At 45.4% G+C, this 15,410-nt stretch overlaps 1 protein-coding gene across 1 annotated transcript in view; it reads left to right on the top strand.

The window, feature by feature from the left end:
- The window catches only part of LOC135819231 (sushi, von Willebrand factor type A, EGF and pentraxin domain-containing protein 1-like), a 157,894-nt gene that overhangs the window by 59,123 nt on the left and 83,361 nt on the right, over positions 1-15,410 (top strand). The window contains exons 6-8 of the mRNA XM_065332398.1: positions 5,068-5,181; positions 6,602-6,778; positions 14,956-15,132. Of these exons, the coding sequence (XP_065188470.1) occupies positions 5,068-5,181; positions 6,602-6,778; positions 14,956-15,132 (468 nt within the window). The remainder of the gene's footprint in view (positions 1-5,067; positions 5,182-6,601; positions 6,779-14,955; positions 15,133-15,410) is intronic.

The raw sequence follows: 15,410 nt of genomic DNA, 5'->3' as shown, positions 1-15,410 counted from the left end.
TCGATATAAGGCCAAGTAAAAAAAAAAGCTAGATGATCGTCCCCGTCCGCCCCAGTTTTTGTCAGCGCCCCAAGAAATATTTTATTTTTTAAATCGTGAGTTTTTGCCGAAATCGTTGGTTTTTTACCGATCGCGGATGCAGGAAACATGTGCACGCGTTTTCCGTGACGAACTTACTTTGTCAAAAGTAAATTGTTGGTAGTTGCTTCGCGATGTCGAAGTTCTTGACTGTGTTCCAGCTTGACGCAGATCTGTAGAGTGAGTTGTTGTCCTCTGTTTCGAATCATCTGGTGCTGTCGTTGCGATGCCCTTCGTTCTCTTGCAAATTCGTGCTGCAACGAAAGTGTTGAAGTCGTGGTATGGCTGCGTCGTTCCTGCCGATGCAACAGTTGCTGATGCGTTCCGATAGGGATAGTCTAGCAATGCCTACTACGTAGTAGTACAAGAGACTTACGTTGAACTTGAATAGGTGAATGTTGAGCCAAGTGTGTGCATCATCTACACTGTCTCTACTGCAACTGCTCTTTGTTTAATACTTTCTTTACTATATGGACCACATACTACTAGTATATCACAACGTCAGTATCGATCTGCTGAAGAAAGAAAAAGAAAAAAAGAAAAAAAAAGAAAAAAAGAGAAAAAAAACCTTGATGTTGTTGTGTACACTGTGTGCATGAGAGGGTAAAAAGTAAAAAAATAAAAATAAAATCCTCCCGCCCTCCCCGATTTTTCCAAAAAAAAGGACGATCATCTAGTAATTTTTTTTACTCGGCCTAAGTGGTCGATATTGCGGCGATATGGGTAATATAGGACCAGTCAAGGATCACGAGAATTAGTGGAGGTCGATATAGAAGAGTGATAAGTATCTATTATCGCCTTCTTAGTATTTGACCCCACTAATTTTCCTGATACCTAAGCGGTCAAATATATCGCGTATTTGACTAAGCAGTCAAATACGCGATATATTTGACTACTTATATTTGACTCCTTTAATAGAACTTCTTGGACTTAGAAATTTTCTCTCCAACTTAGAAAAAGAAATTTTTGAAGAAAGCAGAAATACACAAGATGGGATTAGAACCCACAACCTTGTGAATCTCAGTCACTCTTCCTTACCACCCAGCCACTGTGCTACCGATGCTGAACCTAGTTTAAATAATGATCTTGACTTTCAATGCAGTACAATGCGGTATAGGCTATAGTATAATACTAGAATTACAAGGATATGTCGTATATGAAGAGAAACTATTGCGTGGAGAACACGATAAATAGATTATAGACCTCATAGTTGGTCTATACAGGATATATAGACCTCGTAAAAGACCTCGGGGGACCTCGGTCTTTTACTCGGTCTATATATCCTGTATAGACCTCCTAACCGGTCTATAATCTATACTTATTGCACGATTAAAGAGGTCAATATATGAAATATAGAACGAGTAAAAGACCGAGGTCCCCCGAGGTCTTTTACGAGGTCTATATTTCATATATTGACCGATCATGAGGGCAATAATAGATTTATCACGACATAGCATACCTAAACTGTTTTTAGCTGTGTTTATAGGAAGAAAGGAATACTATTGTAATAGTACATAGTATGTACATATGCCGTTTACATTGGACATTACTTCTCTATAAACAGAAGTTTTCAGTTGTCACTTGTAGTATGTTCCCCAAGTTCTTTGACTGAGAATCTGACACTTTGGGTTTGTATCCCAAACGTTTGGCTTCAGATTTTTCTTCTTTCAGTTCTGATTTTTTTGTATAAGTTGAGGAAAAAGTTCTAAGTCCTCGGGCGAAGTGGTCAATAATAAGTGGTCAATATTAGCGGTCAATATATGCTGATATTTGTCCGCTTAGAGATCACAAGTTTCTGTGGGGGTCAATAATAAGAGAGTGATAACAAATAATATAGAAGACATTTCCCAACCATGTATCACCACCATGAGTTTGGAACTTCGAGGTTTATTATTATTATTATTATTATTATTATTATTATTATTTGAAACTCGGGTATTGAGCCAATAATAAAAGTAGAAAGGAAAAGGACATATGGAAACGAGTTAAGAGTAACTCTCCACCACTGTAACTAGATACTATATACAGTCAGAAAGTGCAACAACTAGGCACAAAACTGACAGAGTACTGAGACATTCGACGTCCTGACACCTAGCTTCAACACATCTCCGTAGCGCTAACCGACAGCCTTCCAACTTGGAAGGTTCAAGGTTATGGAAAGACCAAAGAGGGGAAGGCAAGCGCAACGAAAACGAGCACAAGCTACAGTCCCAAAGCTTCCCCCTTCTTAACTTATCTTTGATATTTTTGACCCACCCAAGTTGGGTGGTGTGCTGCTTTGCTGCCTCGAATTGTAGTTAGACCGCTTTGTCAAATCGCCTACTGGTCTCGTCATCGTCCAGTGACAATCGACATTCTTTGTTCCGTTGGGACTGTAGCTTGTGCTCGTTTTCGTTGCGCTTGCCTTCCCCTCTTTGGTCTTTCCATAACCTTGAACCTTCCAAGTTGGAAGGCTGTCGGTTAGCGCTACGGAGATGTGTTGAAGCTAGGTGTCAGGACGTCGAATGTCTCAGTACTCTGTCAGTTTTGTGCCTAGTTGTTGCACTTTCTGACTGTATATAGTATCTAGTTACAGTGGTGGAGAGTTACTCTTAACTCGTTTCCATATGTCCTTTTCCTTTCTACTATTATTATTATTATTTTTTTTTTTAACTTCGAGGTTTACCACTTTGTAACATTGCTCTATCGATTTTAGGGATATATACACAATGACTGACCTGGAGGACGCCAACATTCACGTAATTTACGAATTTCATCCAATTCCCCTGAATTGGGCGCGTTTCAACAGGCCTCCCGACCTTCCACGCCGCCAATATTTTGTCTGTGAAGCCTCGGCAGAATAGCTCCACACGGCCAAAAAAGAAACTTCAGGTTGGCCTAGACAGACCCGAGGAATCCAAATTTACTCGATTTGTTACACAATGAAAAATGTAAAATAATAGCTGATTACCTCGTACTCGAAGCTGAGGACCAGATATTTTGGCCTGGACATAGCGACTGGCGTTGACGGCTGACGCCAACTCTGAAATGGCTAGGATTACTTTCCAAAATCTTGCCAACGAGGTAGAGGCTACGGTTTCGAATAGGAACGGTTTGAACGAAGTGATAACTGAATGTGTAAGAACAGGTGGGTGAATGTAGAGGAGACTGCTCAAAGTCAAAATTGTGTAGACCCGAACCGATCATCAGCGTGGATCGTGCACTCGAAAAATGTTTGTGGAAGGAAACTGACATGTTGAAGTTTGGTCTGAGACCAGAGTCGATCGAACTTAGCCACTCCTTTGTGTTGGCCCGTTGTCTCCAAGTAGCCCGATTTTTCGTTTCGCTGTTTCGTTGTACAGAGGTGGCTCCAAACCGGAAAGGTTTTGGAGTGCACATCATGTTCAATCTGAGTTCTGAAATTAGGCAATTGCTGTCGCTCCACGTCGGCCAGTACAGAGCCACAATAAGCCTCGTGTGTGCTTCTATTAGATTTCATCGGTATACGGTGCCATTGTTTACCTGCGACAAGAAATTGATTTCGCAAGACGTAAAATTCAAGTCGCAGTGCGAAGGAACATGTCAAAAACTAACCTGCTTGGTATGGCACTTCTGATCATCATGGAGCCATGGAATTTTGGCACCCAGTAAAACACGTCATGGTCTTACTGTGACATAATGTTTTGATTTCATTTTTCATTTTATTTCACCGTCCAATGGCAGAAGCCAATGCAAAGGAGGGGGCGTTAGCCAGCCATGGCAAGAGAAAGAAAAAAGGAAAGAACATAATAATCGGAAGAGAAGAACGCATCAGCGCGGTGAAATTTATCACTATGTTGACCATGGTAGATAGCGGCGAGATAAGCTAGCAAAAGAGGCAAGTGAGCCTACAACTTGGCATGACGTATAATAACATGATCTATGAACTGTCTTATATTGAATATTGTCTTCATTTCCATGGGTAGCTTGAGCCAATACGAATATGCAGAAAAGATGGGGATTTGCTAAGCATAGTCGACAAAGCTCTGGGAAGTACTATGCCATTGCGAATGTCCCGTGCGAAAGTAAACCAATTATACTGTCTTGCTGAGATGTTTTCAAAGGGACAATGTTCCGTTCAATACGATGGACCAGAACGCATGACTGTCTCTGCGACAGGACAAAGATGGGACTGGTGGAGGCCAAACTATATAGATCAGTAGAGGGGAATAGAGAGGGTTTACGAAATATAATTTCAACACACATTTATGAACAAACGGCGAAGAGACAATAATTTGGTAACTGCAATCAATAGGACAAGCTGAATCGACATTTGTGTACACTTTATTCATGCAATGTGAAAGGGTGGAGATAATCTGCAAAAAAACGATGAAAATATGAAGAATAGTGTAGAGAAAATAAGGATTCAAACAGGTTTTCGTACAACACTCATCAGGAATGGAAGGAAGCAGTGAGTCGGAGAGCGAAGGAAGGCAATACAGGGTGGTACGGTCAGCCATCTGAGGTATGCTCGAGGCGGAGGGTATCTGCTGAATAATTTGAAAATTTAGAGCTCAATCAGGGCATTCTATTGATTCGCGTGGTACCTGCAGCCAATAGTGGTACGGTGTAACGGAATCACAGCCATTCCGTTCCCCGGGACGCAGGACACAAAGGACAAGACTTGTTTGTTACATTATGTTATATTTACAAGACGGAAAAGCAAACTGCTCTGACAGAGACAAACAAGAAGACTGACAAAAGGACTCTCGACTACAACATCGCGCATGCTCATATCACACATGCTCACGACTAGACGAGACAGTTTGGGGAATGCCATCACACAGGAAAACAACACATCATTTCACAACAACGGTCAATACCGTAGTGACCGCAGCGTGTCCGACGCCTCTGAATGCTGATATAATCTGTTGAGGCCAATGCTAACCAGTTAATATAAATGTTCTCTTACGATGTTACCTTGAATCTTACTGCATCAGTGGGTGTTTCTGTTCGGTTTTTCTTATGCAGGTCTCACCGAAGCCAATTGTTCTCAGAGCTGCAAGAACATACCAATAGTGGAGTCACCTTGCACGAGGGCTGGCACCATATGCACTGGGGTATTTTCTAACTTTACTTGTGAATGTAAGAGCGAATCATGCATACTGAGTGTTTGCTAGCAGATGGAACCATGATGGGTTATATAAATCTGTATGGGTAAAAATACCTGTGCATACACCATGCCTGTGTATTTCCTACAGTATATTCAAGGTGCCCACGCATGCTAATTGTGTGCGTGTGGACCCATGTGTTGTCTTTTTGACCTCTACTAGGTCTGTGAGCCCTTTAGGCGTTGCGCTGCGCTCAAAGTTGGCCCCTGTGTCCGCCACGTTGCACATGCGTGCAATCGTATTACTTTGTTCTCTTGTGGCAGGGCTTTGCTATTTCCTGAACTCTCCTTGCAATCCCAACAAGAACCTGTTACTCTGGTTTGTGTGCCACGATGCTGGAGTGCATTCAGGCATGGGTCAACAATTACACCCAGGCAGGTAGCAAAGCATGCAAAGGTAGTACGCGACATTAGTGTGACATTTCAAGTAATACGTTAGTTGGTGAGACATGTTGCGGATGGTGTCAGTTTTTCGACGGGAGGTGAAGAGGAGGGAGAGAAGGAGAGGTGACAGTCAAGTTACAGTGACGGCAGGCAGGCTCTGGGCCGGGTGGCGGCAGGCAGGTGACTAAGTCACACCAGTGCCTTCATTTTGTCAGGAGCTTAACACAATCATTCATTCATCTTGGGCACCCTGTAAGAATACTTTATTGTCTGTTGGGAATGCACAAGTAAAATAACAAAGTTAAATACAAATACAATGCAAAATATCAGTGCCCTAGCGTGAGAGCTACAACTTATTCTGGTGTCGACATTTTGATACTAGTTCTGATTTTCGTTGAGGAGCGTGGCTGCATCAGCGCAGATGATGTTGTCCCACACTAGTGTAGCGCTTTGCCACCTCTGCATGCTTTACTACCTTTGCTTTGCGCTTTGCTTTGCTACCTGCCTGGGTGTAAATTTTGACCCAGATGATGTATAGGTTATCATTTGTCTGAGGATTGCCTTGGCTTTGCTATGTGCATGAAGCGTAGCGTTACAACAATGACTTAGCCGGTTGTCTCTGTTCTCTTCTGCCTTTGGTTGTTGCAATTGCAATAACATGTGTAGCATCACATGATGATTAGCTTCGTGCTAGATTGTTAAATTTTGAAAATTTGTTTTTAGTTGGTGGACTCGATTGCAGAACTTGCAAGCTCTATTTTTATATTATTATATGTTTACCCAGTGCTGTAGACAGCAAGCTGTTTCGGCCATAAAATTAACTAATTCCAAATTGTCAACCAAGTGTCATGTAGTGTGCTGATTTCAGCGGCTTTAGTACTATTTATGGTGTTAGCTATAATCGTGACATTCCTCATTTGTAAAAATTGCCTGTCCATATCAATGTAATTCTTAAAAAAAACATACATATAAAGCCTTTCTCTCTGTTTCTATTGCTTTTTCTCCCTACAGTTACACCGAACTATTGCAATGCATTTCCAACACCTAGCAACAGCATGGTTCTCAGTTATAACGGGTCCATTGGAGGCAAAGTAGTCATGTCCTGTAACAATGGCTATGTATTATCTAATACGTCTACAGTCATTTGTTCTAACGGTGGAAATTGGAGTCACAATCCAGAATGTTTGAGTAAGTGTTTTTGACTACTTTCACAACATTGCTTATCACAGAACTATAGTTGAGCAGGGCTAGTTTTTGTGTCAATCTGTTTTGCTGTGTTCGTCCTCAATCTCGCTCCAGTCCCTTCTCTCTTTCTTTCTCTTTCTCTCTCTCTCTCTCTCTCTCTCTCTCTCTCTTTCTGGCTCTCTTTCTCTCTCTCTCTCTGTCTCTCTCTCTCTCTGTCTCTGTCTCTCTCTCACTCTCTCTCACTCTCTCTCACTCTCTCACTTTCTGTCTCTCTCTCTCTCTCTCTCTCTCTCTCTCTCTCTCTCTCTCTCTCTGTCTTTCTCTCTCTCACTCTCTCTCTCTCACTCTCTCTCACTCTCTCAATCACTCTCTCTCACTCTCTCTCTCTCTCTCTCTCTCTCTTCTCTTACTCTCTCTCTCTCTCTCTCTCTCTCTCTCACTCTCTCTCACTCTCTGGCATGACCAGCAATCGAGGACATCTGGAAGTTGTAATTTTCGTACTCCTCTGAAGTGTGATTTTTGGCCTGGGCGAAGCCTTCTGTAGGTATCGTACATGCAGTTGTATGTAGCACTATGTACGCACGTGCAGGCATGCACGTGCTTGTACCGCTTTATGTATAGCGTGAGAGAGATGACATGGCGCACTTCTGATAGAGAACTAAGAAGATCTGTTTAGCACAATGGCTGTCTTGTGAGTGACTGAATAGATGTCTACATTGGCGCAGTGAACGAAAATGACAAAGGGCAGGACGCCCAAGGAATTTATTCCTGACTATGCTGCGAGCAACGTCGGTGCTGATTATGAACTCTGGCTCGAGGACATAAGTGATTTCCTTTCAATCAGTGAAGTGACAGCAGCAGCTGACAAGAAACGCTTGTTCTTGAATCTGGCTGGATACGAAGTGAGGCGCATTGTGAAAGGTCTGGTTGTCACGGTGGAGCAGACACAAGATGGCTCACCTGGAGATGAGTACCAAGCCTTGACGGACGTATTGTTGGCACACTTTCGACCGTCAACAAATGTCACGTCTGAACGTCACAAATTCCGCCAACTCCGCCAAATGGAGGGTGAGTCTGTGACTTCGTTCGTTGGGCGGCTGAGAGAAAAGGCAGATGTTTGCGAATTCAGCTCCACTTCTGTGGATACCGTTGTCAACTGCCAAATTCGGGACCAGCTGATCGTGGACCTGCGTTCTGTTGAGCTTCGAAAGGAGCTGCTGAAACAGTCAAAGCTGACCCTGAACGACGCCGTCACCAAGTCAGTGGCGTTGCAAGCGTCGATTACTGACAGTAAACTGTACGATAGTACCAGAGCTAGTGAGGCACCGCCTGTGTTCCCCGTGCCCATCCAGCATGTGCAAGCTGTCTCTGCAGCTGGTTCTGGATCAGAGGAAAGAAGTGCAAATACTGCGGACGTAGTCACAAACCAGGCATGCGTAACTGTCCGGCGGCCAACGTCACCTGCAACAAGTGTGGCAAGCGAGGGCATTAAGCAGTGGTCTGCATGTCAAACAAAGTGGAAAGACACGAAGAAAGAGCCCGGCCAGTAGAGGATGAGCCTGATGAGTATGAGCATGCAAGTCGCATGTACGACTCCGCTTTCGCCGTCAGTAGCTCGGCACTCGCAGGTGACAAAACATTTCAGACTACACTCAAAGTCAATGGTGAGCTGTGCACTGGACTGTTAGACACAGGTGCAACTCGGACGATCCTCACTGATGATGTGATCAAGCCCACGCGCAAGAGTGACCGCTTGCTGAAAGCGTACAATGGCGGTGTCGTAGAGACTTTGGGCATGGCTGACGTCCACATTTCACATGGTGGCAAGAACGTGAAGTGCAGTTGTTTCGTGGTAGCAGCCAGTCAGCACTCCGTTCTCTTCGGACAGGATGTCATCAAGGAGCTGAACCTCCTGTCACAAGCAAACGTGGTGAACGTGTCACCCATCGAAATCTCTCTGGAAGACGGTTCAAAGCCTCTAGCCCAGCCACCACGACGCCCAGCTTTCAGTATCCGGGCTGACATCGAGACCGAGTTGAAATGGCTGACCAAGTTGGATATCATTGAACCCGTCAAGGAAGCCACGCCGTGGGTGTCACCGCTTGTTCCAGTCCGCAAACCGAATGGAGCATTGCGACTATGCGTGGACTACAGAGAACTGAATAAGAGAGTTACACGTGAGCGCAACGTTCTTCCCACCGTTGACGAGATCACAGCTCAGCTTGATGGCGCAGGGGTCTTCTCAGTTCTGGATGCGGAATCTGGATTCCATCAGCTACTCTTGTCAGAAGAAGCAAGGCCTCTAACGACTTTCTCATCGCACTGTGGCCTGTTCCGTTTCAAGCGTTTACCTTTCGGTATTGCATGTGCGCCTGATATTTTCCAGCGAGTGGTGTCCGACATTCTGGAAGGCCTGCCAGGAGTCATCGTCTACATCGACGACATCCTAGTGTTTGGCTCTAATCAAGCAGAACACGATGCACGGCTAGAAGCAGTCAAGCAGCGACTGCGAGCAGCTTACCTCCAACTCAACTGGACCAAGTGCCGACTGAACCAGGACCGTGTGAAGTATCTGGGACATTGGCTAAGTGCGACCGGCTTGTCCCCAGATGATGACAAGTTACAAGCCATCCAGGAGCTGGCCCCTCCGAAATCTATCTCTGATGTGCGACGGTTCCTGGGGATGGCTACGTACCTTGGAAAGTTCATTCCGAACTTGGCCCAGATCACGGCTTCTCTGCGCAGGCTAGCAAAGCGTGATACTTTCAGTGTGGATGATGAAGTTCTGCAGGCATTCACCTCAGCAAAGGCTGGTATAGCGTCAGCTTTGCAAGTGTTGGCATTCTTTCAACCAGCATTGGACGTCCCTACTGCTATCAGCTGTGATGCATCGCCAGACGGTTTGGGAGCAGTCCTGTGGCAGAAGAATACCAGTGGCTTTTGGGTACCAGTGACCTGTGCCAGTCGCTCTCTATCAGATGTTGAGTCACGCTATTCTCAGCTGGAACGAGAGATGCTGGGAGTGGTATTCGGCCTGACTCGCTTTCGGCAGTATGTACTAGGCCGAGAAGTGCAAGTGTTTACGGATCACAAGCCGCTTATTTCTATCGTCCAGAAGCCGTTCGACGAAGTGGCACCGAGGCTTCAGAGATGGCTGGTCGCATTGATGCCCTATCGCTACAGCTTGGTGTTCGTCCCTGGTCAGCAGATGGTTTGTGCTGACACCCTCTCTCGAGCTCCTCTACCTGATCGCACAGCTTCACCTGCAGAGGCACGTTCAATGGCGGAATTCGTTAGTCTCATTCTCGAGGCTTGTCCGGTTCGTTCCAAGGATATTCGCCAGGCCACGGACTCTGATCCGACACTGAGCAGCATCCGACAAAGAGTGGGCACATCAATTTGGTCAGGGTGCATCCAAACGGAAGAGCCTTACTTCCTGCTACGCCATCAGTTGACAGTCATTGACGGGATTGTCATGCTAGACAATCGCTACATCATTCCAGAAGAGCTCCGCCCAGCGGTGCTGCGACTAGCACATGAAGGTCATCCAGGCATCGATGCATTCCGGGATACCCTTCGCGAACGGGTTTGGTGGCCAGGTCTCATGAAGGATGCCAATCTGTTTGCAGAGAAATGCTCTGAATGCTGGCGTAAACGCTCCAATCCAGCGCAACAGCTCCTCTCTACAGAGATAGAAGGTGTCTGGCAGAAACTGGCCATTGATCTTGTTACCATTGAGGGAGCCACGTTCCTGTCTGCTATTGATTATGGTTCCCGCTGGCCAGAGCTTCTACCACTGTCCAATACTACGACAACGGGTGTGATCGACAAGCTGATGGAGTTGTTCGCACGGTTTGGTCTGCCTTCAACACTCGTCTCGGATTGGGGCCCACAGTTCGCATCCACTGAGATGTCCAAGTTTCTCGCTCAGTTGGGTGTTGAGCATTGCAAGTCTAGCCCCCGGTATGCCCGCTCTAACGGTATGGTGTAGCGACTACATCGTCTGGTGAAAGAACGAGTTGCCAGTCTGAGACCTCATCTACCGCTACACCGCCGCATCACTCAAGTCTTGTTCGACATTCGCAATTCGCGGCACCGGATGCTAGGTACATCGCCGAGCGAAGCGTTGTTCAGCAGAGTCATTCAGACACGGGTTCCAGCATCCATCACCCCACAGATCGTCAACCCATCTGAGCAGATCAAGGCGAAAGCAGCAATGGTTGAAGGTTATGACTCGCGCCGAGGTGTCCGCAAGTTACCCCATTTGCCATCAGGTACGTGGGTAGTGCTCCATGATGGGTATAGCGACCCTCGAAAAGAATGGAAGGTAGTAGAGCAGTATGGTCCGTCAGGTTGGGGTCACTGATGGGTCAAGCATACTGCTCCGGAACCGTCAGCATGTTACCGAGTTTGTAGCACCAGCAGCAGCAGCGGAGAAAGCACCCATGAGTGAACCTCCGGCACAGTCAGAGAGGCAGCATGTGCCAGAGCCAGTGTGTGCTCCAGCACTGCCAGTGGCCGACCCAACAAGCTTTCCGTCAGCGAGCAGTGCAACATCCAGGCCCAAAGCTCCGGTAACTGCGCTCACATTGCCGTTGTCTCCTGCAGCTTCACCGGAGACGACAGCACCACCTGCAACACCGGCCTGTATGTCACTGTCACCGCCAACATCTCGTCCAAGTGTATTCCGCGAGGGCGTACAGACCAGAGCTGGCCGTCAGATCAAGCTTACAGAGAAAGCACGTGAAGCTGACATCTGAGTCGTCGAGTCATGCATTACCAAATGAGTGGCTTCAATCGCTACCAGATTGGCGTTGTTTAGAATCTTCTAACTACCTTGTGAATATTTAGATTTTTCTTTATTTTTTCCCCTTATTGGTCGAGTTTGCATTGTAACTCAAACTCATGGTGTTTTTGCCTCAAGTTTGAGTCAGATTATTTCCAATAGTTGCAACACTTCCCGTCTCTCTTTTACTCCAACACATGTACGTACATTCCTCTGCAAGCTGCAGGATACGGATGCAAGTGTTTTTGTTTTGTTTTTGTTTTCCTTTTTTCTCTTTCTTCTTTTTTTTTCTTTTTGAGGGAAGGGGGGTAATGTAGATATCGTACATGCAGTTGTATGTAGTACTATGTACGCACGTGCAGGCATGCACGTGCTTGTACCGCTTTATGTATAGCACGAGAGAGATGACATGGCGCACTTCTGATAGAGAACTAAAGAAGATCTGTTTAGCACAATGGCTGTCTTGTGAGTGACTGAATAGATGTCTACACCTTCTGCCAAAACACCTGAAGAGCACGGTTCCCTTGATGCAATCTTTGTAGCTAGTCATTGCTGTTTGGAGCAGAAACACTGAAATTGACTAATTACTGCATGACTGTACTCGTGTACTCATGTACTCAAGCATGCAGCTTCACTTGAATTCAAGTTAGCGTTTTTTCTGGAACGAATGCTGGTTTGCGGCCCTTGGTGAAGAGTACATGTGACCATGGAGCAGCTGAAAAGGACCACTAGTGTGTCTTGATCCCGGTTTAAAAGTGGACAGGCGACTTTCATGCCTTGAAAGGGAGTAGAGAGCGACAAAGGTACGTCTCGGTAGCTGATTTTTGAGTGCTCCTTGTACATTTTGATGGTTATAGAATTCTCAGACCAAAGTCAGCGCGGCGATGGGCGCACAGTTTTCTGGAGGATTTGAAGTTGTTTCGTAGCGAACCTATGTCAGAATCATGATGGTAAAGTGGACAGAATGATTCTCTTCCTAAAGGCTTTGGTCAGCTGACTTTACTTCGTCCTTGTTGAAAAGTGGTGCTGAAAAAAGTCAATTCGCAAAATGTGTTGCTATTCAATAACATGCGATTGCTGCCTATGCTATCTATCCATTCATCTATTTATCTGTCTAGCTTCAGAGATGAATTGACTGCCATATTTTGCGACACAGTTTTTGCTTTGCTAAATTTCAATTGTACAGCAGTCTTTGATTTTTGACCACCCAACTTGCAGCATGTATGCATGTGCACGCAAATTGAGAGTACATGTGTGCGTACCACCTACATTACGCTGTACGTATGTGACTTGACAGCGCAAGCCATGCATGGATATGGACTGCAGTTCTCTGCTAGTCGTGGCAATTTTTGAGTAACAGTAGATCGATTTTGCATCGCAAACTGCGATGCGATACCGAATAAATTCATCCCTGATCTTTCTACTCGATCTGCAGACAGAACTGTTTCGTCTTTTGTGCACTCATCAGCGCAGCACAGAGGAAATGAGGCCGAACCTGATAGCAATGAAAAATTCAATTTTCCAAAGATATTGTTATTTAGGCCAGGCCCGAAAGTACCTTGCTACAGAGCTCAAACTGCCGAGTCAGTGAGCTCTGCATAGCGCAACCAGAATAATATGGCCCGATATCTGAGACTTTCGACCTTCGGGGCTACGCGGTTTTTTGAGAAAACACAAAAAAATTTGTTCGCAAAAAAATCGATTCCGTCAAAGCAAAGTGCAGAGACGACAATGGCGGAAGAAATTTGAAGGCGATTCTTGTGTCAGTTGGTTATTGCCAATATTGGGCTCACGGAGCACAGCAGCCACGATCCCTTGGACGGTGACGCATCGTTCTTTGTGGATATCCTGTCAAGCGGCGACAGCGCTTCTAGTTCTGAGAGCGCATGTCAGGCGAATCGATCGCAAGTGACACGCGGTACTTACCGTATTTTCCGGGGTATAAGCCACACCGAGGTATAAGCCGCACTCCCCTTTTTGAGGCAAAATATTGACTAAAAGTTGATATTCAGAGTATAAGCCGCACCCACAAACCAAGATTTTTCACATTCATTGACAAATGGCCTTTCTACAAATTTATTATGGTTATTGAGCTAAATACCTTGTTAGATCAAATTATGAAGTGTTAGTGCACCACAGGTTGCTGCAGAGATGTTGGTGTATTGCTGTGTTGACCATGGTTGACTACAGATCACGCCATGTCATCTGCACTATCTTCAGTCTCGCTGCCACTGATGTTGATCAGCAACACAGGCGCGAAGCTGAGTCGAATGACATGTCACATGACGTCAGCATGCATACTGATGTATGCTAAGCATTCATTCGCGCAAGCATATTCGGTGTATAAGCCGCAGGGGCGATTTTGGTCCGATTTTTAGCGAAAAAAAGTGCGGCTTATACTCCGGAAAATACGGTACCTGTCGGGGGGGCGACGATGATGAGGACTTGGCCTGGATGAGTATGATCAAGGCCAACCACAGTCTGCCCCCAGCGATAGCTGCTACAGCTCCAGGCAAGGATAACCAGGTGGATTCCTGAGGGTACGCCGCTTGCAAAGTCGCTGGGCGCCCTTGCACGAGTGGCAGAACTGTTTCCTGAGTGTCACGCCAGACCTGCTAAAACAGCACGAAATGATGCGAGTTTTCTTTGCGACGATGATCCTAAAATGTTTTGGATGGCAAGCTCGATACTCGAGCTAATAATGGCGAATCAGACCATCACAGAGCACATGAGGCTGGGCAATCTCGATTAACATTCTGTTACTTTTGAGTTGGTGGTGTGAAACGCTTGTCAGGCTGTGTTACTGATGTTTGGAAATGGTCAGTCTCCACAAAGTGCAACAAGGCGAATCTGGACGCATTTGCTCTGTTTGACTCCTTCACAATAAGTATGTGAATGCTGTTACGTGTATCATGGTGTTCCGTCAAAATCTGTTGCAGACTATCCTGTCAAGCATGTCCATCACCAGGAGAACAGATAAATCACCTCTCCTTCTAATGCTGCTATTGCTGCTGTTGCAACTACACAACCTCAATAAAGTCACTGAATGCTGGAAATGAAGAACATGAACAGTCAAAACACTTTACTATATCAGTTGGCGATTGATATCACATGGAAACAATTTTTGGTGACTCCAAACACACTGATCTTTCAAAATTGTAAAAAAAGAAAAATTCATTTAAAACATGACTCCTGACTGTAGAGTGCATTTCTACATGGTCAATATTGGTCTGATGGCCGTGAAACGAAGTCACAATACTCTACAAAGGCAAGACATCAATTTGCAATAAAAAAAATCAATTTCACCAAAACAGCCCCGAAGGTCGATTTTCTCAGATATTAGGCCATATATTATATCTCATCAGTGTTTCTTGTCCACGATTGCTTCTTGCAGTTATATCTGACTATTGCGATCCAGTAAAAACTCCTGACAATGGCATGGTTCTCACACATAATCAGTCGATTGGCGCCGTAGCAATCCTGTACTGTAACACTGGCTACAACTTATCGGATGTATCTTCAGTCGTCTGTTCTGGCGGTGGAAAATGGAGTCACAATCCAGAGTGTCAGAGTAAGTTTTTGTGACCACATTCATAATGCCGATCCTAATATTAAATTCACTCACCAATCCACGGAGTTGACTGGCTCAATCAATTTCATGGACACGACCGTCCATGTCTCACCAGATGGATCTATATCCTATGAACTATACCGCAAGCCATGTCACAGCGGACTAGTATCAGACTACAACTCGTCAGTTCCCAACCAGCAAAAGAAAGCAATTGCTTCCTCTGAGTTCCTGCGTGCCGTCCGCCTATCCTCCGATGCCGACACCCTAAAAAGAAGTGA

The sequence above is a fragment of the Sycon ciliatum genome, chromosome 6, assembly GCF_964019385.1.
Source record: "Sycon ciliatum chromosome 6, ocSycCili1.1, whole genome shotgun sequence".
NCBI lineage: Eukaryota > Metazoa > Porifera > Calcarea > Leucosolenida > Sycettidae > Sycon > Sycon ciliatum.
This window is presented reverse-complemented; position numbering and strand designations above follow the sequence as displayed.